Source organism: Pinus tabuliformis, chromosome 8, assembly GCF_031772625.1.
Source record: "Pinus tabuliformis cultivar Carrire ecotype Pingquan chromosome 8, CPIR1, whole genome shotgun sequence".
NCBI lineage: Eukaryota > Viridiplantae > Streptophyta > Pinopsida > Pinales > Pinaceae > Pinus > Pinus tabuliformis.
Genome location: NC_142294.1, coordinates 527689169 through 527715488, shown reverse-complemented (window position 1 = coordinate 527715488; position 26320 = coordinate 527689169). Strand labels below are relative to the sequence as shown.

The following is a 26320-nucleotide window of genomic DNA, read 5'->3' as shown; positions in this document are numbered from 1 at the left end:
TAATGTGTTATACATGTATGATCTGATTTGGAACATATGTGCACTAGGGACCAAGGAGAAAAATTAGATCTGGAAGATCTAAAAGTATGTTGACATATCTGTTGATCGATTTACTTGTTGCAAATTTCTAAGTAGCTAATATTGATGAAACAATGATACTATGATCTAAACAATTTATTCAAAAGTCTGTAATTCTGATAGTAAGGGTTGCAGAGAGTATTGCAGCAAAACTTTTCAGATCTGTACGTAGGTATGTTTGGGAATAGTTGCGTACGCGAATCCATCTTTGCAGGGTCGTGTATAAATTCTACGAATTCATATTTTATGTTGAGATCTGTACGCAGGTGTTATGCATGGTAGTCGCGTACATACATTGACATGTTTTGTGGAAGTCACATATATATACTAGGGTTTTGCAGTATGACTTGTTGATGAAATTTGATCAGTTATGTTCTGTTTGTCGCTGTCTGTCGATGACATATCTATCATGATAATATGTGTTTGACAATATTGATTGAGTTAAGTTGGTTATGGAATGGAATTTTGATTAGTGATGATGCTACAATGTGGTGATTTGTAATTGCTTTAATGCGTGATTAAGTGGTTGTTTCAGTAATTCAGTGATTCAGATTCAGTTCTCAGTGATTTGAGATTTGTGCGTAGGTATTATACACATGAAGCACTTGTATACACGGGTATGCTTCAGAATAGTAGTGTATACAATTTGAAGTTAATTTTGGTTAGGGTTTGCAGGGCTACTGGTAGATGACAATTTATGAGTCATGTGTATTTGCTATATCTATTATGGGTTTGTTTTTGTTAAAATAGTTGGATGAGATTCAATGATTGGTTTGTTGATGTTACTGTTAGTTTAGTGATTAAATTGATTCAACATTTGGTTTCAAAATTGTTACTTGGTATTGGGCTTAATGATGGAAGTGGGTCCAGTTTGAAAATATGACGAAATGTGGCCTACAAGTTTTGATGTTTTGATTCAGGTAGATCTAGTCTGAAATGTTATGAAACCTGGTCCACAAATGTGTTGAGGGTTGGAGCCTTCAGTGAGGGAGTCAAAGCTTCCTTCCAGTGGTAGCTGGTAAATTTGTTTAGGGGATACGATATCCCTTCCGGTAGGAGCCAGAAAACGAGATCAGGGGTTGGAGCTCCCTTCCAGTGGGTGATGGAGAACCCGAGAAGGTTGTAGCCTTCTACAGGTGGGTGTCTGTGTGTTGGTAAGAATTTGCGTCAGTACAAGATTGTAATAAGTTTTCTTAATAATAAAAGAAGAAGACAAAGACAACGACAACAATGGTTTTTTCCCACATTGGGTTTCCACCTAAAATCCTAGTGTTCTCATGTGTTTTTGTGTTGCTTATGTGTGACGGTTTATTCTTCTCTTTACTACATAATATATGTCTGATTAAATTAATAATTCACTCGTTAAAGATAAATATCTGATGGAACTTATGACGAATTAAGTTAACTGCTATACATTGTTTTCTTTCATTGAAGTCGTGTACATATGTTGATTGTTTAAATGACAATAACGTATAGAAATCAGAGTATGAAATTAAAAAGTTAAAGTAGTTTTAAAATACAGATTCAACCCCCCCCCCTAGTATTTTTCCCAACATTTGTTAGTCCCAATTTGAGAATGAATGTGACTACTAGAAAAAAAGGGCACAAATCTAAAAAGGCATCTACATGCTCACAAATATCTTAAGCTTTAAAATCATCGATTATGGAGGTGGAGGCATGAACACTTCCGCAAATTGATCCTAATTATATTTCTAGAGAAATCATGGTCTCAGATTTCTCCGGGCCATGGGTCCTTAAAGGGATTTCACCCGTTTCACTTAAGCCTTCATGACCATTGTGTCCCTCAATATTAGGGGGCTATGAGTGGCCCCAAAACAAAATTCCCTTCGAAGTATTATTATGATGCAACGACCGTCAGTTGTTCCCCTTCAAGAGACTATGATTTCTTGGGAAAAGGCTAGCAAATTTTGCTTAAAATTTCCCCAAATGGTTGGTATCTGCAACCAGTGCTTCTGGGCTTTCTGGGGGGATGGTGGCCATGAGGGATTCCAAAAAATTTAATTTTTGGTCTTTTCATTCATTTGCAGGGATTATTTTGACTTGTTTTGCAAGGGGGACCTCCACTCGTCTTCATATTACCAACATCTACACCCCATATCCAAGTCATAAGCCATTTTAGCGACATATTGGTCAATCCAGACTGATGGATTTGAGTTCAGTTATATTGGTGGGTGACTTTAACATGATGTTGGGGTCGATGAGACCTAGGGGGATAGGGTTAAGTTTGATTCTATGGGATCCTTTTTCAAAGGAATCTTCAATAATTACTTGTTGAAAAACATTGTTCCATGTCTTATAGGCTCTATGTGGCATAATGGATGTTCTGGCTTTGATGAGATTTCTAAGAGACTAGACAGATTCTTTGTCCATGCAGAATTGGATGGCACCTTGAAGGGATTGATATTTTGGGTCATTTCTCAAACATATCATACAATGAATCGATCATCATGTCTTGGGAGGGTGTAACTGATCATTAGTCTCATCCATTTTAGTTCAACCATTCATGGTTGAAGCTTAAAGAATTTGATGATTTGGTTCGAACATGTTGGAATATGTCCCTGAATAGATTAGTTCGAAGCAATATGGATGCAATTAGTTCCAAGCTCAACTCATTAAAAATTGAAGTTCAAAAATGGGAAATGAAAAAAGAAGAAGAATTTATTCAAGGAATTGATTGATATAGATTGTGCTATGATGTCTTTAAATGACCCGAATGACCCGTTATATTTCTCTAAGATTTATAAATAAATTGTTGGACTTAGAATAAAAAAAGAGACAGATTCTCAAGATGCGGGAGGAGGAGTGGAGACTGAAGAACATGACTCTTTGGGATGTTGAAGGTGACAAAAATACCAGATTCTTTCATAGTCATGCATCCAAATGGATGAAGGATAATGCCACGCGGAGCATCAGGGATGAAGCAAGCAAATATATTACCTCTCAAGAAAATATTGAACATGCGGCGATGGTGTTTTTTAGTAAGCAGTTTGGGGAGAGAAGGAAAAACTTTACAAAGCAGATGGAGTTCATTCAACACATTCCTCGTATGTTTCAACCTGAGGATGGTGAACATTTGGGGAGGCTGATCACAAAAGAAGAATTGATAGAGGTCCCGAAGGCATGTGCCAAGGAAAAAATCCCTGTCCCAGATGGGTGATCATTGAAACTTTTTTATACATTTCCTGGATTTGATGGTTGTCGATCTGTTGGAAGTAGCAGAGGAATCAAGGACACTCTATAAGATTTATGGAGCTATTAATGCAACGTTTTTTACTCTTATTCCAAAGATTCTAAAGCCTTCTTCTTTTGTGAACTATGTGCCCATATCATCGTGTAACTCCGTATATAAAATGATTTCCAAAATTATTACTAAGCAATTTGGATTTCTTGATCAAAGGCAGATTCACAATGTTGTAGCTATTACACAAGAATGTTTACATTTCATAAAGTCTCGAAAGATGGAGGCATGTCTTATGCAGATTGATTTGGTGAAATCATACGATAATGTAGATTGGGAATTTTTAAGATTTATTCTCCATAAGATCGAGCTTTGGGTTTAGGTTATAGAGTGGATTATGGCATGTGTTACCTCGACAAATTTTGTTGTTATTACTAATGGTCTCCCTTTTTCTTATTTTAAGGCATCGAGGGATCTTTGTCAGGGTTGTGCATTGTCTCCTCTTTTATTCTTTCTCGTTATTAACGGATTAGGCAGGGGGATTGGTGATACCCGCTCTAAGGGTTTGATTAAGGGCTATAGGTTATCATGACGTACTACCATTTCACATTTGATGTTTGTGGATGATGTACTATTCAATGGTGATGTCTTTGCTATAGAATGACACAACTTTTACAAGATTCTTCCCTCTTTCGAGGAGGCTTCATGTCTATTCATTAATAAGGAAAAAACAACAATGTTAACGACTTCCAATAATGAGGTTGTGATCAACGATATCTGTCATATATTTGAGGTAAAGAATATCACTCTGGATGATGGTTTCGATATCTTAGATTTATGTTGAAACCTAACAATTACGGGATACATGATTGGGAATGGCTAATTAAAAAGTTTGAAAAAAAATTGTCTCTATGGATGAACAAATGACTTTCATTGGGCGGGAGATTAATTTTAATTAAGTAAGTATTACATAGTATCTCAGTTTATTGGATGCATCTCTATATGTTTCCTAAGGAAATTGTTTATAAAATAGATGCCATCAATGCCAAGTTTCTTTTGGGCTGGGCCTGGTCAGATGAGGAAGATTCACCTTGTATGCCTCTCTGTGATCACACGCAAGGTGGAGGTAGGCATATGGGGTATTATGGACACTCAAGATTTTAATAGGGATTTATTGATTAGGAATCTTTGTAGAGCATTAAACGTCAATGGAATGTGGCAACAAATCATTAGTGAGAAATATTTAAAAAACAAAAATACATAATTATGGATCAAAGAGGGACCATAAAAAAATAAGTGTGCATCATATATTTGGGGGAGAATGATGAAGACCAAGCATTGAATACATGGGAGCCTGAGATGGGAGGTCGGTTCAGGTACAAAGATTGAGAGTGGACTGGATGAGATAAAAGGTTTTGTTGGTAATCATTCTCTTTCGACCCCTCTCCTTCGACATCTACATGATTTTGGCTCGTTCTTTCTCAATCATATATATGTTGTCCAAAATTAATTTCCTATTTTACACTCATGGCTCAATGCTGGTGAGATTGGTGTTACAAAACCCTTAGCGGCAAAATGGGAAAACTACATTTTACAATTAAGTCTAGCTGGCAGTTCTCTTTCGGAGCATAAGGATCAATTGTCATGGCATGCATGCATTATTAAGGGACATATTTTGGTGAAAGAGGTATACAACATGGTCTCTCCAGTTTATAGCACATTGGACAACATATTATGGTTTTAGAAATCATGGAAGTGGGATATTCCACAAAAAACTTAAATGTTTATGCTGGCTCGTCATTCATTATAAAATTCTCACTTGGGAGAATCCTCTAAAGCGAGGTTTTGTGGGATTGAGAAGATGTATTCTATACTTGAACAACTCTAAGGATGTAGATAATTTTTTCCTCACTTGTCCCTTTGCAACCTCGGTGTGGGGTGGGGTCATTCAATTAGTCAATATTGATGTGGTATGGGTTAAGAGCTCGATTGAGGAGTGTCTCTCACACTAGTCTGGAACATACAAGGAATCATGTACTTTGCCATTTTATATATTATGGGGCATTTGGAGATGTCGTAAGTCCATAATCTTTGAACAAAAAGTGGCATATGTGAGAGGTACAATTGTTAAGGTCATTTCATATTTTGAGGAGATCGACCCTAGAGAGAAGCCATAGGTTATGAGATCGTTCCAGTACAAGGAGGTATGGCATAGCTTCCCTGTTGGGGTTTTTGATGGGGCTTCCACTCAAAGGAAATGGGGATGTGGCGCATTTATAGTGTTATGGCCTGGTAGATATTATCACTATTGGCGGGCTGATACCAATAGTCAAGCTGAACTTATTGCCTTGTGGGGAGTTCTTATTGTGCCAAGTGGTTGGGTATTGAAGAGCTTAATGTATTCGATGGTTCTAAAGAAATCATCGATTAGGCTTTGGGGCTATCACTATTCGATTCACCTTCTCTGACAAATTGGATGAGTCACATTAGAACCTTGGAGAAGACCTTCCAGAAAATTTCATTCACCCACATTTACAGAGAACATAACAGGGTTGCAGATTTTCTATCAAAAGCAGTTAAGGAAGCACCAGGTGTGATCAAATTTTCGGCTTTCGTCTTTGGCACTCTAGAAAAATCGGGGAGTATCAACAATGTATAAAACAATGTGTGTGTCCTCTGCAACTCTGATGTCACATGTTTTATAGTTTTGTTGGTCCGAAGAACAAATCTTATATGTCAATGATAGATAGCACAATATATTTATATTATGGAATGAATGTAATGTGTATAAACTATAACATATATTAGATAACTTTCAATAGATAAGAGGGTATAGTAAGTTGATTCGATGAGAGAATACTATTGTGATTTTTTGTAACTGAAGACGATGTAGAAGGACTTGTGACATAATCATGCTCATGTAACTACTTTTATTAATAAAAGTATGTGGTTTTTTTCTTAATAAATAAATAAAAACAAAAAAAACCATTAAATATTTTTTTATCCCTTCGGTCAAAATCTCATAATAAACATTTTCATGAGATTCTATATTTTCTTTGTTTAAAATGCATAAATAGTTTCAACTCCCTAAAAACCCCAAAAACATTTAGATATTATAGATATAAAAACTTAAACTTACCATTCCAAAAAATTACCACCAAATTTTGAACAAAATAAACAAAAAAACTAAAAAAAAAAACACCTTATAATTAAACTACATCCATCATAAATGCATTCTGCACACTTTTCAAAATACACATATAAAATAGTTCACGTGAAATTCCAACCCTAGTAGCAACTATTTGAATACTAAATCATAAAAGAAGATAATTTTAGGAGGGTGGAAAACATTATATGCTCTTCAAAACAAATGTAGAGGGACAAAGTTATGAGATTGGAAAACGATTAAAGTGCTTTTTGGACTCCTAGTTTGTCCAGTGATGCTACGTGAGTGTGGATTGTGGGCTAGCAGTACCCCGTCTCAAAATGGAAACAAATTGAGAAAATCCAAAAACGCTTGATCATGAGCAAGTTCAAAATAAAAAGTTCAGTACCTTATGAGATAATGTTGAGTGAAACAGGAGCAACTCCCATCGAAGCAATTGTTATGGTGCGGTTCATAAATATCTAAAAAGAATTGAGAAAATGGGAGTAGGTAGATGACCTAATGTTATCTTCAATGCAGGCGTGAGTGAAAGAAAGAAAACATGGATGAAACAAAACTAGACATGGATGCAGAAATGGAATATCTACCTCAATCCCTGTCGCACAAATAGCAAGTAGCTAAAGAATTTTGTTATGAAGAAGTTTCATAAACGAGTATGGGGAAAAGAGTTGGGTAGAAAGAAGAAGTACTACATTGAGGAATTCAACCCTACATGTGATCTCCAACAAAAAGAGTACATTGGAGCTAACATTCCGTGGAGGGAAAGGGTTCTTATTGCTGAATTGAGAACCAACTCACATCAACTTTGGTGTGAAACAAGACAGTGGAAAAGGCCTAAAGAAGCTTGGGAAGAACGAGTGTGTACATTTTGCATGTTTGGAGCAGTGAGATCAGAAAAACATATCATTTTGGAATGTGATGCGTTCAAAGACATCAAAGAAAGTTATGGAAATATGTTAGCATCAGTTTCTTGACATTGTCTTTTAGCGAGAGAATTGTTGGAAGGTTGGGCCAACTCATCATCAATTTAAATAAGCAAAAAATTGAATTCATTTCATAATACATAATACCACTTTCAAAGAATTAGTTAACCTTCAAAATTTTGGAAAACGTTTCCTATAGTTAGAAAATGGCATGTGGATTACGCCATTAATACCACTTTCAAAGAATTCATTAACCTTCAAAATTTTGGAAAACGTTTCCTATAGTTAGAAAATGGCATGTGGATTATGCCATTAATACCACTTTCAAAGAATTCGTTAACCTTCAAAATTTTGGAAAACGTTTCCTTAGTTAAAAAATGGCATGTGGATTATGCCATTAAAACTTGCGGTGAATTTATGAGACGATCTTGGAGTTCATCCTTTTCAAATTTGGGTTAGCACAAAATGTTGATTGTTTGTGACAGGTTCTACGAACTTTAAGATTTAGGAAGAGAGATCACGTGGATTATATTAAAAAGGAAGATTCGAAGTTTGTCGATTTAAGAAAAGCAAGGTATGATTTATAATATTTTTAGTTCTAAGGTTATTTAGAAGGGGTATTATGTTGTTTTGTATTTTATTTGAAAACTAATTTTACTTATTATATATTATTTATATAAATAATATATAGTGATTATAATAATATTTATTATTATTATATTATTAAAAAATAAAAATATATCATTTTTATAACCATTTAAAATATAATTAATTAATTATTATATTTAATTAATTCATTATTTTTCTATATAATTTTATGTAAATAAATGCCCTAGTTAAATGTATATAATAATTGAAAATATAGTATAATTGGTTGAAGTACCCTACCAAATCTATAGCCCTCTGTCATAAAACTAGTTCAATTCTCTGTGTTTTCCAATTAAACTTCGTTAGTTGAATCAGCTGGTTGCGGGACCGTGAGAAAGAAAAAATAATAAAAAAATTAACAGTTTGTGCTGATGAGGACAAGTTTGATCCGAAGAAAATATAATGTATTTCAGAATTTTACTGTTTTGTGAATTGAATTGTAAATTCTGATCACAAGTTTGATAAAAAAAAATATAATGTATTTCAGAATTGTATTGTTTTGTGAATTGAATCGTAAATTCTGATCTTTCTAATGATTTAGAAAGAAAACCCTCAAGTATCCGATTCTAAAATCCAAGCGAACTGGCCAAACTTACAAAGCTATTGGATGGCTACTCCATTAATTTATTCAAACCACCTGTTGCAGGCCACCCTCATCAAAATACTTTTGTACTCTCCTCACTTTACACTTCGTCCAATAGACAATGTCCCTTACTTTTTTCACATAACAAATGAAAACAAATGCACATACAGTCCATCCACACTGCCCCACCTAAAACAGTGGCAACTGAAACCTATGTGCTGGCTAATGGAGCGTCGAGCCAGATGTCATATTTAATTTTCTTGCACTGATGTCTGTGAAGGGTTACATTACTGAGACAACTGCCCTATCCGCCAACTCATATGAACCCAACGAATTGGTGTAAGCAACAATACCAAGCAATATTTTAATGACGCTGAAGTCGGCACCATCTGGCCACTCTCTCTCAACTATCCAGTCTCTCTTAATCCCCTTTTCATTGTAATCTATTTGGGCTTTGAGTGCAATTTTAATGTCAGCAAATCCATTTTCATTTTCATGTCTAATCGACATTTGGGTTCCAAGTTCACTTTCACCAATCCGCTGCAAAAATCATTCATGTTTTACCAATACCACCTGTAGACATCTAAGCTATTTGAGATAGTCCTAATTTGAATTGGGTGCACTACTCGACATCTGAGCTACTGGACATAAGCCCGATTTAACTGGGTGCAGCAGCGAATTTCTGAATTTATTTTTTCTCGCATATGGGTTTTATGAAATTTGCTTTGGGGATATCGCGTTCAAATGTCTACTGGTAAATAAGCATGTCTACCTTTGGAATACCTCTGTTTGAATGTATATATTGCTTGGGATGTTCTAGGTGGGCATGGAAACGTTGTTTACATTCAGGAGCCCATGACAGTGAAAAATGGGCACTTGCCAATATTGAGGACTTTGAACCCGTGCCAAGGATTTGTAGAATAATCCTTGCAGTTTATGAAGATGATTTGAGAAACCCTAAATGGGCACCTCCAGGAGGCTATAGGATGAATCCTGATTGGTTAGTGAAGAGGGTCACTTATGAGACCACACAGGGCAGAGCTCCAGCATATCTGATTTACGTTGATCATGAGGCTCATGATATAGTTTTGGCCTTTAGAGGCCTAAATTTGGCTAAGGAAAGTGATTATGCTGTATTGCTGGACAATAAGCTCGGGCAAGCGATGTTTGATGGAGGCTATGTGCATAATGGGCTTCTCAAGTCTGCTACTTGGCTGATCACTGCTGAATCCGACACATTGAAGGATTTGATCGAGAAAAACCCTTCATATACCCTTACTTTTGCAGGGCATTCACTTGGGTCAGGAGTTGCTGCCCTGCTTACTTTGGTGGTAGTAAACAACAGGAAGAACTTGGGTAATATACCCAGAAGTCAGATTCGGTGCTATGCAGTCGCCCCTGCCCGGTGTATGTCACTTAACTTGGCAGTAAAATATGCAGACGTCATCAATTCTGTTATATTGCAGGTACGCCTTTAGCTTTTTGTCAGTCAGTTTAATGTTGAATGGTAAAATTAAAACTGCCCACTGGGTCAGAGCATTGAAAACCTGGTTTATTGCGTGCCATATAAGTCACTTGGTTCGCATGCCGTGACAAAGAAATTTGGGAAAGCCAAAAAACATATGAAGCCAGTTATGTTAGAGCTGAAAATATGTTAAAGACAGGATTATATATATATGAGAACAATGGATGAATTTTATAAAAAACAATTTGGCTGGCCGTTAAATTCGCCTTTAAACTTGAAATTGACTATTAAATCTGCGATAATATATGCCATAAATTTTGGCAGTTCTTGAGATTGGATGAACTTATAATTTTCCGTGGAAAACCGTGGAATGTGGCAACTAAGGGAGCAAGTGAGAATTTGGTTGATGCCTTATTACTTATAGGCAAAAGCAATAGAGATATACAAATTAAATTTAAATGAGAAGCAATAGAGATATACACATTAAATTTAAATGAAAAGCAATAGAGATATACACATTAAATTTAAATGAATCTACTAAAATGTATAAAGTACAAAGTAGATGTCTATCATAGGTTAGGTGATTGCAATTGGGGGTTGCATGTTATGTATTTGATATGGATGCCCTCGACATTGTAGAATCAAAGTTCAATAATTATAATGTTATTTGAATAGAATGTCTATCGATGTCATTGAAGGCATTTTTGTAATCTTGGTAAGTTGATGTGTTTGTTATTTTGCCTGATTTAATATCAGGTGACCTTTTTAATCCCTAGGAGGACTTCTATATGAAACATTCTAAAATTAAATTGATATTCACAAAACAAATCAAATAAGAAGCAACACAGGATGTTGAATTCACTAAGAAATCATGTTGGAGACTAGGTTGCACTAAATGTGGGACCCCCCCGGTACTAGCCGCATTTCGATGCGAAAACCTTGAAGCGTGGCTAAAACGTGCCTTAAATGCATTTCAACCAGCCTGAAACGTCTTTCAAGTGCCATACACCACATTTTAGCACCATACAAGTGTCTTAGTGTTCGATACAATGAGCTTGTGTGGCCTATTTTTGGCCCGAAACCCATTAAATTTCATTTTATGTGATTTTTTTTTTAAGTGATTAGGTTTTAATAATATTTTGAATCGAGTCCCAGGGGGGTAGCTCAATTGATGATCGAAGTAATGTGAAATCTGTGAAAACTGAAAGATCCAAGGTTCAAATCCCCCCAGTTGTGAGCCACGGTTTATGGAGAGGAGGGGAGGCTGTAGACCCCCATAGGTTTACTAGTAACTATGTGTCAGGTGGGTTGTTCGGTTCCTCTGGGATACAAAATAAAATAAAATTTGCACTGAAGCATGCTTGAACTTTAAGGTTGAAGATTGAATACAATATGATGATAAATTTAGTAATATATAGCCTCATTTATAAATAATAAAAGTTGTTTTTGGAATTTACTTCTTGCATTACGTATCAATTGTCCAATGTATTTTATGTTTCTCATTAAATATTCTTGGGCCTTCGCACTCATCTATTCATGGATCTGTATTCTAAATCTTAATGTTGAAATCCTAATTTTTGAAGGGTCATGTGGGATTTATGTTCTAGATTGTTGAAGCTAGTGGTAGCTTTGGAAGGTCTTTTACATAGGCTTGGTGTCTTAGCATGTGGAAGACATTATTTGTAAGAATTTACAGGGTAAGTTCCACAGAAAGAATACCAAAAGGACACCGCTCACAACCAGATCTCAAATCAATACACCAGTATTTTTGACGTGGTTAAAACCCTCAGAGTGCAAGGAGGGAAACAGTCCACGGCCTGTCCCAACGTGGGTACTACAGGCAATTTATTAATCAAAGAATGAAAATTTACATAAGCTTCTCTCATGCACGGATTACCCGAACAATGACCCTCCATGCGCTTTAAATAGAACTCATGGACCAATCGGGTGTCAAGCCACGGATCAAGTGTCGGTAATACCGAGGTGAGAGTGAACCGTCGGATCACTACATATCGTGACCGTCGGATTGTAAGTTACAAAATGTACAACGGTAAAGAAACACACTTTACCTAACTCTAACCTAACTCTATACTAGACCAAGTTGAACTTAACTATATCCTATGTGTCGGAATATCCTAACATCCCCCCTTAAGAACAACTTGGGATAGGATTGAAGGATTTACAAATATGACACAATAGGAGAAGGAAGGAGGCACTAGAGCCTATCCCCCCTTAGTGACAACTTCCTGAACTCCAAGCATATATCGAAGTTTAGTGAACTTCGCCTCTGTGAGAGCCTTTGTGAAGATGTCTGCAACCTGATCATCCGTTGGACAATATTGCACTTCAAGAACATGGTCATGAATGAGCTTTCTGATGAAGTGCATGTGTAGTTCAATGTGTTTGCTGCGCTGATGCTGGACTGGATCTTTGCATAGCTGAATGGCACTTTGATTATCACACCAAAGTGTGGTTGGATGCTGTTGCTCAAAGCCAAACTCTGATAGGATCTGACGAAGCCACAAGGCTTCCTTACTAGCTTCCACGGCACCACGATACTCTGCTTCTGCTGACGAAAGAGAAATGGCAGCCTGTTTCTTACAAGCCCATGTAATAGGTCCTGAACCAAGAGTGAAGACATAACCGGCAGTAGACTTCCGATCATCAAGGTCACCAGCCCAATCAGAATCAGTGAAACCAACTAACAGAGGAGCTGCTTTGGCACTGTAATGAATCCCAAACTGTACTGTACCTCGAACATAACGAAGTATTCTTTTAGCTGCTTTCCAATGACTTTCACGGGGGTTTTGCATAAAACGAGCAACAAGGCCAACAACAAAGGAAAGATCAGGACGAGTATGGGTTAAATACAAGAGTTTTCCGACAAGTTGACGGTATAAGGTAGCATCAACTTCAGGAGAAGTACAAGAGACTGAAAGTTTGACTCCAGACTGAAAGGGAGAAGGGGCTGGCTTACAGTCTTCCATGTGAAAATGACGAAGAATATCACAAGCATACTTGGACTGGGAAAGGAAAATACCTTCTTGGGATTGCAAGACTTGAAGACCGAGAAAATAGTGTAAGTGTCCTAAGTCTGTCATTTCAAATTTCTTTTTAAGGCTGGACTTCACATGGTTTATAAGGTTGGGATCACTACCAGTAAGAATAAGATCATCAACATAAAGAACAAGGATGATAAGAGAGTTGCCCACTTTCTTGGTGTAGACAGTATTGTCAGAATGACACCTAGAAAAGCCAGATTCTAAAAGAAAGCTATCCATTTTGGCATACCAAGCCCGAGGAGCTTGCTTGAGGCCATAAAGGGATTTCTTAAGTCGACAAACGAGGCTGGAGTCTGTTTGTATGAAGCCAATGGGTTGTTCCATATAGATTTCTTCCTGCAAGTCCCCATGCAAGAAGGCAGATTTAACATCCATTTGATGGACTTCCCATTTTAAAGAGGCAGCAAGGGAAAGAACAAGGCGGATAGAGTTCATTTTGGCAACTGGAGAGAAGGTTTCAGTGTAGTCAATGCCTTCAACCTGTGAAAAGCCCTTAGCAACTAGACGAGCTTTATGTTTATCAACTTTCCCATCTGGTCCATACTTGGTTCTGTAAACCCATTTGCATCTAACAAGTTTGCGTCCCTTTGGTAGAGGAACAAGATCCCATGTATCATTTGTCATCAATGAATGATATTCTTCATTCATAGCTGCTTCCCAATGTGGATGGCCTGAAGCTTCTGCAAAAGTGTCAGGATCATGATTTACTGGAGCTTGAGCCAGTAAAGAAGAGGCTCTTTCAAACTGAGAACGTGTACGTCGCTGATCTGTAGGATCACCGGCAAGATCACCTGCTGCATCCCGAGTAGCACGGACCCATCTTGGAAGTTGAGGATCCTGAGAAGGTGGGGGAGGATTATCATCCTCGCTTTCATCATCAGAAGAAGAAATGTTTTCAAAGATAGAAGAGATAGGAAGAGGTGGCACATCCGCCGGACTAGGCTCGCAGGCCGATTTATTTTCATCAAATTTTACATCTCTTCTAATGATAACATTTTTGGACTTAAATGGAATAAGTCTATAACCTTTTACATCTTCAGAATATCCAACAAAAGTACATTTCTCACTCTTAGGTTCTAAAGCTTTATGCTTTTCATCTGGAATATGGGCCCATGCTTCACTTCCAAACACACGAAAGTGACTTACATCTGGTTTAATGGAACTCCAAGCTTCTTCTGGAGTGATATTCTCTAGAACCTTAGTAGGAGTGCGATTGATTATATAATTTGCACAATTAATTGCTTCGGCCCAAAAACTAAGACTGAGTCCTTTAGATTGCAGCATACAATTAGCCATTTCCTTTAAGGTGCGATTTTTCCTTTCAGCTACACCATTTTGTTGTGGAGTGTATGGAACAGTATGTTGCATTTGAATTCCATTTTCGGTGCAAAAGTTGATGAATGCGTTTTTAACATATTCTCCACCATTATCAGTTCTTAGCTTAAGAATTTGATGTCCAGATTGTTTTTCAACAAATGCTTTGAAGGCCAAAAAAGTGCTAAATACTTCGCTCTTGAGTTTTAAGAAGTATACCCAAGTGCGTCTAGAGAAATCATCAATGAAAGTTAAGAAGTACTTGCAGCCAGAGAATGAAGCAACAGGAAGAGGACCACATAAATCACTGTGCACAAGCTGTAAAGGGGCTGAGGCGTGCCAAGAGGCACGTTTGTCAAAACTGTCCCGATGATGTTTTCCGAGTACACATCCGGAACAAACACCATCTTTGCAAGATACCATAGGAAGACCTGTCACCATATTTTCTTTACATAGATGCTGAAGGGAGCGATAGTTTAAGTGACCAAACCGCTCATGCCAAAGTTTGCTCACTTCATCATTATGAGCAACAAATACTGAGGGAAGATGGGATGACCCAAAGTTGTGAAACTTATACAACCTTTTGGAATCATCAGCAAGACCAGTAGCTAGAATCTGTTTAGGATCTTTTAGATCCTTGATTACAACATCATGAGGTGAAAATTCAACAATTTTACCTTCACCTGAATGAGTTATCTGATAGACAGATAGAAGGTTGCAGGATAAGTTTGGAACACATAATACATCATTGAACTGACCATTGTCTAGATGAACAGTTCCAGTCCCTACAACATTAAGAGATCTATCATCACCAACATATATATTTTTGGTGTTACAATCATTTAAAGAAGAAAACATGGCTTGGTTTTTGGCCATGTGACAAGAGGCTCCAGAATCAATGAGCCACTCATGAGAATGAGAAGAAGAAGAAGATACATTTAATGCATAACCAGACTGAGATGATTGACGATGACATGCAGAAAGTGCCGTTCCGGAAGTTGAAGTTGAAGTAGGCTCCAGATGGATGTTATGTTTCTTCATTGCGGCTTCCAAGGCTTCCATCTTCTTAAAGCATTTAGATTCTAAGTGGCCATCTCGATTACAAAAGTTACAATGTCTATCAGTCTTCTTCCATTTGTTTTTATTGGTCTTATCATTTTGCTGAAATGATCTTTCATTTTGAGGCTGAAATGGTTTAGGACCATTCTTTTGAGGATATGACTTCTTAGGATTCTTTGAATTTGGTTGCTGCTGGGCGGCTAACGCTTTCGTGGAAGAGTTTCCAAGATTAAGAAGACCAAGGTGTAAGAGTTTTTCTTGTTCTCTTATTAAGGAATCACAAAAGGAGTCAAAGGAAGGGGCCTTGTAGTCTTGTCCTTGACAAATGAAAGCTTCTCTTGTAGAATGGAAAGTGGAAACAAATACAGAGTAGGCTGGTCCCAACTTAGTAAGGATGGAATAAATAAGGTTACCATCATCTTTCTTAACTTTAACACCTTCCAAGAGATATCTAAGGGTCTTGAATTTGACAAGAAATCTTCAATGCAAGAAAAATTATTAGGATCCAAAGTAAGCAGCTCATTTTCAAGTTGATGGGATCTAATTTCATTTTTAATCCCAAAAACTTTAGCAAGTTTTTCTAATGCTTCATGAGGAGTCTCAAGTCCTGCAATGTGGAATCTAAGATCAGGAGAAATAGACATCCCTATCAAACCACGTGCTTGATCTTGTCTATTTTCCCATTTTGCCGCCTTGTCTTCATCTTTGGGTTTCTTCTCTTGGTTTGTGGCTATTCTGAAGAGACCTTTACTTCTAAGTAAATCTTCCATGTAGTCTACCCATTGGAAGTAGTTAGTGCTGTCAAGAATGACTTGGCATGGACTTTCCATTTTAAAACAAACTGAAGCTGAAGATGCTGAAAGTAAGTGTACCAACGGATAGATCTCGAAAAAATAGGCGGTTTAAAAAAAAACGGCTCTGAAAAAGGCTTCCGGATGAAGAAGTTATGGCTTTTTGAAAAAAAACTTGTTGACGTTGCCGGAAAGGTGCGCGAATGTGCGGGAATGAAAAAATCCGCCCCCACAAAATGGAGACTTGAACCCAAGACCTCTACTCTCTAAAAATAGCTTTGAACCAATTGATCTATACAAAATATTTGAGAGAGAGAGAGAGAGAGAGAGAGAGAGAGAGGGGGGGGGGGGCCTCGATTTGCGTGCTTGCCTTGAGAAAGCTCTTTTTCCCTACAAAACACAAAACACAAAACCCAACACGAATATGCAAAGAAAAACGAACCTTGCGGCTCGAAGTTAGCTTTAGCCAAAAAACTAGAAATTTTAAAAAAAATCTCAAGGTTAGCTTTAGTCGAAAAACTAAATATTTTTCTCAATGTTTCTGATTTTCCGAGATCACACTAAGGTGCAGGGAAAAGAGCATACGCATGAGAAAAATCCTTCCTTTCTGTTTCTGATTTGCCCAGATCGCACAGAGTCGCAGGGCAAAGAGCATACGCAGAAATGAAAGGTATAGATCCGGTTAAAAAAAAGGCTAAATAAACTGAGACCGAAATAAGCAGAGAGAAATTAACAGTAAACTGCAAAAAAAAACACTGTATACCTCCCGATCTGAAAAATGACGCAGCTAGGGCTACCGGAAACCTTTTCGCATGAAACGAAAGGGGTTCCTCACTGGAACAGATGCTCCGAACGCAACAGAGCAGTCCTCTCGGCCCGAAAGCAGTCAGAAACAACAGATCTAGGAAACGACAGCCGCATGCAGTTCTACCGGCTTCAGATTTGGATCACCAACGGACGCGGCCCTCAAATCGCTCTGATACCATGTAAGAATTTACAGGGTAAGTTCCACAGAAAGAATACCAAAAGGACACCGCTCACAACCAGATCTCAAATCAATACACCAGTATTTTTGACGTGGTTAAAACCCTCAGAGTGCAAGGAGGGAAACAGTCCACGGCCTGTCCCAACGTGGGTACTACAGGCAATTTATTAATCAAAGAATGAAAATTTACATAAGCTTCTCTCATGCACGGATTACCCGAACAATGACCCTCCATGCGCTTTAAATAGAACTCATGGACCAATCGGGTGTCAAGCCACGGATCAAGTGTCGGTAATACCGAGGTGAGAGTGAACCGTCGGATCACTACATATCGTGACCGTCGGATTGTAAGTTACAAAATGTACAACGGTAAAGAAACACACTTTACCTAACTCTAACCTAACTCTATACTAGACCAAGTTGAACTTAACTATATCCTATGTGTCGGAATATCCTAACATTATTTGCCTCTTCTAGGTGCTTGCTTGGTGGAGTAAGTGATTTATATCTTCTTTCCTAAGTCCAACTTAGGAAAAGTACAATAATTAAAGTCAGTTAATTATTGTGGACTATTAAGTCATTTTCTAAGGATAAACAATTATTTCAGTGACTTAGAAATGATCTCAATTGTTGATTTCCAAGATGAAAAGTACAATAATTTAAGTCAATTAATTATTATGGACTATTAATTCATTTCTAAGGATAAATAATTTAATTATTTAATTAACTTAGAAATAATCTCAACCGTTGATCTCCAAGATGGTTCTAGAAAGGAGATTGGAGTTAGGGATTTGGACTTAATGAATATTATGAAGGGAGCCTAGCGAGGAGGTGTGAAGACACAAGTGAAGTGAGCGAGTCATCTCAAAGAGAGAGTGATTTTCTCTAAGTGTGAGTGGCTCTATGGACCAAGAGCACAAAGAAGGAGAAGTGTGAGTGGATTGGGGCGAATCTGGGAGGTTGAGTGGAGGAGATTGCAGGGCCAAGTTGTTGGAAGGAGATTGATTTTATCTGGAGGATGTCGAGTTGCTAGAGGGCCAATTTTTTCCTAGTGCGCATCAATGGCATGCAAGGAGGGTGTTGTGTTATAGGTTCCAGTTTTGTACTCTAAGGGAGTTGTGTTATAGGTTCTGGTTTTGTATTCTAAGGGAGTTGTGTTATAGGTTCCGGTTTTGTATTTTTCCTTGTATCTTTGTGGGTCAAAAAACCCATATTTTCCAGATAAATAAATGATAGAGAATTGTTGTGGGTGATTTATTTTGCAATTTGTGATTGATCTCTTCGGTTTATTTCTGCTGCATATATTTAATTCTAGAAGTTAAAAATACCAGTGATTTTATTTTTCGTCGATTCATTAATTTTGGGTAAATAAATTAATTTCTAGGGATAAATTAAATTGTCGTGAGAAAATAAATTTGGTTGGTATTAGAAATTTAACATAGATATGCGTTTTCGTTTCCTCGTATCATGCAACTTAGGTTGGACAGTTCCATTAAATACACTTCAACTTTGTTCTTTTTTTTTTTTTAAATTTCATTGACTTATATCAATTCTATTTTCCTCTCCCCAGACACCAGAAAACTGAAAAATTTGCTTGAGAACTTCTAGATGAAACATTCCAAAATTTATTTAGTATTCATAGAAGAAATCAAATAAGAAGTAACGCAAGAAGCTGAACTAACTAAGAAAATAATGTTGGAGGTTTCAAATTTGCTTGAGAACTTCTATATGCAATCATTCTAAAATTAAATTCAATATTCATAGAAGATCAAATAAGAAGTCGCTGCATTAACCAAGAAAATCATGTTGGAGGTTTCCATCCAGTACACTTGAACTCTATACTCCTCTCTCATTTCATTATGTGATATCAATTCTATATTTTCTTCTATTCCCAAATGTTAGAAAAAAGAAGAAATTCCTTGTGAAATGGGTTTTGTATAATTAAATCCTAAACTAAATTTTTTCCCTAAAGATTAATTTAGGTGGTTTTTGTGAAATTACCATGAAATGCAACAACTGGGTGTTATTCTCCTCACTAATGCAGTTTATTTGTCTTCTGTTAAATTATTAACGACAAATATCGAATAACTCACACTGCAAATCTTCACAAATAAAAAATGTCGTGGAATATAAACTACAGGGACTGAGAAAATAATGCACACAATACTTTTGTCACCGTTATTTTTAGACAATTGTCCATGGAAAAACTCCGAAGGGAAAACCATTGTAGCAAATGAGGGTTTTATTATTCTTCAACAAAATAGAGAATTACAACTGGAAAACCAATGCAACAAATGAGGGTTTTATTATTCTTCAACAAAATAGAGAATTGCATTTGCTTGCCTTTCTGGAAAAACTCCAATAATTTTATCTCAACAGGAAAAATATCTTGAAACTGAAAGTTTACTCCAACAAATTGATCTGGATTCTCCCAAGCAACTCACACTCCTCTCTAGCACTCACAATGTTTTCTAGGAATGCGCATCGCAACTCTGGGAATAATTCACACAGCTTCCTAGAACCTCCCCTTGCAAGTCGATCTGCCTCCCTCTGCCTCTTGAAGCTACTCGCACCTCCTCCTGACAACTCTTCTGGCAACTAGAAGTGAAATGCTGCTCCTGCTACACACACTAGGGAAAATGGCTACTCACGCTAAACTATTTTGGCCTCCTTTACTGGAAAACTCAGCCTCCTCTGTTGACATTGGAATGCTGGAAACCTTCTCGAGAATTTCTCCAGAAATTCTTACTGCTGAAAACCTCACTGCTGGTGTATCCCTAGCTTCAACTATCCCCTTGCTGAATCACTGCAACTAGGTGAGTCCAACTGCTGAACTCTCCTTGTGTGTCTTCTCCAAAACCTTCGACCTGCTCTTATAATCTCTCGTTGGACTCTCAACGACTATGATCACATCTTAACCAATGGATGAGATCATCTTGACTCCGTCAAATTACTTTTCCGGAAGTCTCTAGAGAAAAATCGACTTTCCTCAATTAATCTGATTTAATTAACCAACTTTCCTAAGTTAGACTTAGGAAATATTTAATTATCAACTAATTAATCTAATTGAGGTGTTTCTAAGTTGAAACTTGCGAAACCTTTTCTAGGTTTTGAAGATCTTGTGCTCCTTAGCCTCTTTGACACCATAGAGACTAGAACGTCTATACGATGCTACCAAAAAATAACACTCCCTTAGCAAGAAATGCGTTCTCCACTTCTCCCAACTGCTCCCTCAAGTAGACAAACTTTGCCTTACCCAAGGTCTTTGTGAATATATTTGCAACTTGCTGATCTGTGGGAACATGTTGTAGCCAAACTGACCTGTGCTGCACACAATCTTTGATGAAGTGGTACTGTATGTCTATATGCTTTGACTTATCATGAAACACTGGATTCTCAAAGGGCCTGACGCAACTCTAATTATCGCAGCTAATATTGGTCAAATCCATCCCTGACCAAACAAACCCATTAGCTGCTTCCGAAGCCAAATAGCTTCGCATGTGGCCATGTTAGCTGCCATGTACTCTGCCTATGCATAGCTCAATGACATAGACTTATGCTTCCTGCTACACCAAGAGACAATCCCTGATCCAATACTGAAGCAACACCCTTAGGTGCTTTTCCTGTCCACTGAATTGCCTGCCCAGTCTGCATCAATATATCCACAAAACCTGACACCATCATCTCGAATATACTATGATCCATACTCAAGTGTGCCATTCAAATACCTCAAAATGTGCCTCGCTGCTATCCAATGCATCCTCTTCAGTTCCAACGTGAACTAACTGAGAGTATTGACCGCGAAGCAGATATCTGGCATTGTGTTGACTAGATACATAAGTGAACCAATGAGCTTCCTATACAAGGTTGGGTCCACATTTACATCCTCTGATGCATATATCTTCCTCTAGTTAGTAATCATCGACGTGGAGATGGGTCTACAGTCTTGCATCCTGAACTTCTTTAGGATCTCCATAGTATATCTCCCCTGCCCAAGGAAGATTTCCCTGCTTGTGTGCCATACCTCCAGGCCTAGGAAGTAATGCATCAACCCAAATCCTTCACCTCAAATTCTGTTGATTGGTCCCTCTTGCAGTCCTCTATGAGCCATAATGACCTTGTCAAGAAGAGATCATCCACATACAACACTAGGATGAGTGGCTCACCTCACCTCCAACCATCAAATAATAGAGATTGGAGTTTGCTTCACTCTTCATGAAGCCCATCTACTGCAAGTAGCTGTGTATTCGATCATACCATGGCCTGGGACCCTGTTTGAGCTCGTATAGTGCTCTATTGAGCCTGCACATATGCGTGCCTCTCTCATGTGTCTCAAAGCCCTCTAGATGTTCGATATATACCTCCTCCTCTATCACCCTGTTCAAGAATGTTGTTTTGACGTCCATCTGGTGAATCTACCATCCCATTTGCATTGTTAGAGATATCATTGATCGGATGGAAGTATACATGGTCACTTGTGCGAAGGTCTCCTCATAGTTGATTCCTTCCTTCTACGCATATCCCTTGGCCACAAACCTAGCCTTTTACTTCTCTACACTGCCATCTGCAACGTAATTGATCTTGGAGATCCATCTCAAGCCGACAACTACCCTGTCCACTGGTCTAGGCACAACCTCCCATACATCATTTGTCAGATGGAGCTATACTCTTGTAGATCCATCTAGAGTTGACAACTGCCCTGTCCACTCATCTAGGCAGACCTCCCATACATCATTTGTCAAATGTAGCTGTACTCCTCCACCATGGCATCCTGCCACACTTGATGTTGTGCAACCTCCTCGTAACTAGAAGGTTCTTGTCGATGACCTTTTTCACCAACGCCTTGTACATGTCTGGTTGTCTATGCTCCCTCTTACTTGTCCTAGGAGCTCCCACAAACTCCTGCGCATCCTTTAGCGTTTGACGAACTTCTCTGTCGGTTCTACCACTGGTGGTGGGTGGAGCTTCCAACTCCTCATCTTGCCCCTGCTGCTCCATCTGTTGTGAACTCGCTAGACCACCTGCACCTGAGCTAGTGCTCATACTAGTAACTATACTACTGGTCTGGTGTCCCTGTGATTGACCCTGCTGCTGTTGTTGCTCAGCCCTTGGAGCTTTTGTTGGCTCACTCTGATCATCTGCTGGCAACTCATGAGATCTCCTAAAGGCCTTCTCCTCTTGGAACCTCACATCCCATCTCACGATGATCCTCATGTTGCTCGGAACATAGATCCTGTACGCCTTGGATGTTTCACAGTGACGAACAAAATATCCCTTCTCTGTAGTTTGATCAAATTTGGTGCGCTTATCATCCGACACATGATAGTACACTATACTACCAAAGACTCTAAAGTGACTGACCTCTGGTTCTTCCTGTGAAGACCTCCTCTGCTGTTATATTCCCCAATGCCCTGTGAGGAACCCTGTTTTGTATGTACACAACCATGCTACATGCCTCTGCCCATAAAAACTTGGGCATATCCTAGCCATACAATGTAGCCTTTGTTGCCCCAACTATATCTTTCTCGCTACTCCATTGTGGTGTGGAATGTATGGAGCTATCCACTCCCTACTGATGCCCTCCTTTGCACAGAAACTCGTGAAGTCCTTGTTAGTGTGCTCGCCTCCATTGTCCATGCGAAACACCTTGATCTTTTTTCCTCTCATTATCTCCACAAGAGCCTTAAACTCTTGGAAGCGACTGAAGACTTCATCTTTCATCTCCAAAAAGTAGATCCAAGTCTTATTGGAGTAGTCATCTTTGAAGGTTAAGAAATATCCGTACCCTCTGAGAGTCTGTTGGACATTGGGCTGTAAATATCTGAATGTACAAGCTGCAACACATCATCTGATTTACTGTCAATTCTTGGGAGTGTTGCCTTAACGAATTTCCCAAGTATGCACCCCCTGCACACATCATCATGTTCCATGCTTAATTCTGGAACACCTACCACAATCTCCTTGAGCATCTTTAATGCTCCATGGTGTAAATGTCCCATTCTCTTGTGCCACATTCTCTGGTGTTTTATGTAAACCTTCTTCCCTACGAAGTGGACATCATATCCCTTATACTGTAGTTTAGAAACTGAAATTAAGGTGATGCCTAATCCTGGCACATGCAACACATCTGTAACATCAGTGTTCTTGCCTAACTCCCTCTGAATACTGATGGTACCTCTCGCGGATGGAGTACATTTTGTTTTTTTTCCCATCTGTATCTGGAAGTCCATCTCCCCCTCCCTGTAGCTAAAGTAGTCTCTAACTCATATGTGTTGGCGCTCCACTGTCTATGTACCAAGCACCCTATGAAGTCGAGGTAGAGAGGCAAGCTATCTGGGCGAATTCATCTTCCAACCTGGAAGACAAATGCATATTATCTTGTGTTAGTTTCTGTAGCATCATATATGTTCTAGCCACAAAATTTTGTGGAGAGGCTAGAATACAGGAGATCTCCAAAACCCATAAATCGTTTATGGAAATTCCACCTAGAAATGATCTAATTAGATTATTAGCCATTTTTTTAATATTTCCTAAGTCTAAACTTAGGGAATATGGTTAATTAATTAGAATTAATTAAGTCAAGGTGTGAATGTTATAAAAACTTACACGGATCGACTTCAAGTTAATCCTAGGCATCGATTAAGATTTAATCTTGGCCGTTGGAGTCCCAACAGAGGATTATAAGAAGAAGTCAATGGGCACTTGGAGGAGACACTTGAGAAGTTCGATTTCACTGGTAGATTGATTTCCAGAGTAGCAACAGTCAGTTGTCGGGAGAGAGAGTTAGAGAGATCGAAGCAATGTGAGGGGTAGGGGCAGTGATCCGGAGGAAAGATTTTCTAGATCCGGAGAGACAGTAGCAAGAGGGTCGAGTTATCGCGGAGAGGCAGCGCTAAGGGATAATGCAGTTGCTTCAGCTAGGCAGTTCGATTTCGAGTAAGGAAAATTCTTTCTCAGTTCTAGAGGTTGGAAAGAAGTCTCAGAGGGTCGGAGAGACAATTTCCTCAGCATTTAAAGGCATAACGACTTCATCAAAGCCCAGTCTGAGGCAAACCGTCCACCCAGCTACGCAGAGCTCCAGGAGGCCGAGTTTTGGTAGGCAGAGCCGTGCCAGAGATTGCTTGTGGGAGAAGGGTAATTACCTTCAATATTTTGCCCAGATTTTCTCGCTGTTTGGATTACCAGTTGAGCATCCATAGATGTACACAGATTTCACTACTGCATAATAAAATAAAATCCTCACTGCTGCACCGGTTTTCACAAGCTGGGTTTTTTCAGGGACGATTGTCCAAAAATAACTGTGTCGAAATTATTGTGTGCTAGAATTTCTCAGTTTCTAGTATTTTATTTTCCGCAGTATTTTTATGGTGAAAATTGCAGTTGTGATTTTATTCATTATTTGCCGTAGCAAATAAATTGCATAGTTAAATTTTGAGTTAGAAGAATAATTTCCCATAGCTGCAATAGATAGAATTTTCACATCATGATCTCTAAAATCTACTGTGACCATCTCTAGAAAATTTGCGAACTCAAATACACCAGAGAAATAAATAACCTGTGTGCTTTCTCTTACTATGCCCTATTACTATGCCCTACAATGATCTGCGCCTACAAAACCCTTTTGCTGCAAACCTTTGTGCTAGATCTGCTCTGCGAAATTCACTCTATCTCTAGAAATCCTTTCCGGAAACCTCACTGCCTACTGCTGCTCACTAAGACAATTTGCAATTCCTCCGAATCACTTCCTTGAATTGGAAATCGAATTACTGCCTTTGAAACATGCACTGCCCAACTGAATTGCGCATATCTATTATTTAGTGCACTGATCTTACTGCAACAACCTCGCTTTAGAGCTGCTTTGATCTGTAGCGACCTCCCTCTGATACCATGTGAAATTTCCACGAATTGCGGCAACTAGATGTTATTCTCCTAATGTATGCAATTTATTTGTCTTCTATTAGATTATTAATGGCAAATATTGAACAACTAACACTGCAATTCTTCACAAATCAAAAACATTGCGGAATATAAAATGCAGGAACTGAGAAAATAATGCACATAGAATAATTTTGATGCCGTTATTTTTGGACAATTGTCCTTGGAAAAACCCTGAAGGGAAAACCAGTGCAATAGATGAGGGCTTTATTATTCTTCAGCAAAATAGAAAATTACAACTACTTGCCTTTCTGGCAAAGCTCCGACAATTTCATCTCACGTGGAAAAATATTTGGAAACTCATGTTTCCTCCAACAAATTGATTTGGCTTCTTCCAAGCCACCGCACTCCTCTCTGGCACTCACATTGTTTGCCAGGAATGCGCATGAAAACTCCTGGAATAATTCGCACAACCTCCTGGAACCTCTCCCTGCAAGTTGATCTGCCTCTGTCTGCCTCCTGAAGCTACTCGGACCTCCTCCTAACAACTCTTCTGGTAACTAGAAGTGAAATACTCCTCCTGCTCAATGTTATCAAAATTTGACCGGAACTGGAGGAATCGGCCGGTCCAGCCGTTTTTGGCCCAAAACCAGTTCGTACCAAGCCTCCGAACCAAAATAGGCCGGTTCAGTACTGAATTAGAATCTGCTGGGTCGAGACTGACCCCGTGCGGTTTGTACCTTCCCGGGCCAACGTAAAAGTTTGGCTATTTTTGATTTCGTTGGCCCACTTCTAATTCTCCCCTAGGCCAGCCTAATATTCAAGCCTATGGTCCTATTATTGCTATGCACTTCATGGTAATGTTAAATTCTTAAAGTGAAAGTGACATTCTCCTTAATTTTCATTTCCATCCTTTTACTTAAATTTTTAACATTACCATGAAATGACTCAAGATGTTTGAGAGTGGTTCCAACCTCATTAGATTTCATAAGGAGAAAGTGGAATCTTAGATTTCACTCAAAATCCAATTGGCTTAACAATTTTTCAGGATTGCGGGGATTGCAACGTTTCCTTTGGATTTTGTCATGTACGAGGGTCAGGAACTACTATTTAATAAAGAACACCAATTCCTCTATGTACTTTGATGTTAGTGGCATTGGTTGTCGAACTCC

The 26320-nt window shown here is 38.4% G+C and overlaps 1 protein-coding gene across 3 annotated transcripts in view; it reads left to right on the top strand.

The window, feature by feature from the left end:
- The first annotated feature begins 8933 nt into the window (after window positions 1–8933).
- Window positions 8934–26320, top strand: part of LOC149236477 (uncharacterized) — a 390522-nt gene continuing 373135 nt past the window's right edge. The window contains exon 1 of one of the 3 annotated variants that reach the window (XM_089372398.1): window positions 8934–10063. In XM_089372398.1, the coding sequence (XP_089228524.1) occupies window positions 9362–10063 (702 nt within the window). In that variant the 5' untranslated portion in view covers window positions 8934–9361. The remainder of the gene's footprint in view (window positions 10064–26320) is intronic. The other 2 variants (XM_089372399.1, XM_089372400.1) reach the window with 2 other exon arrangements.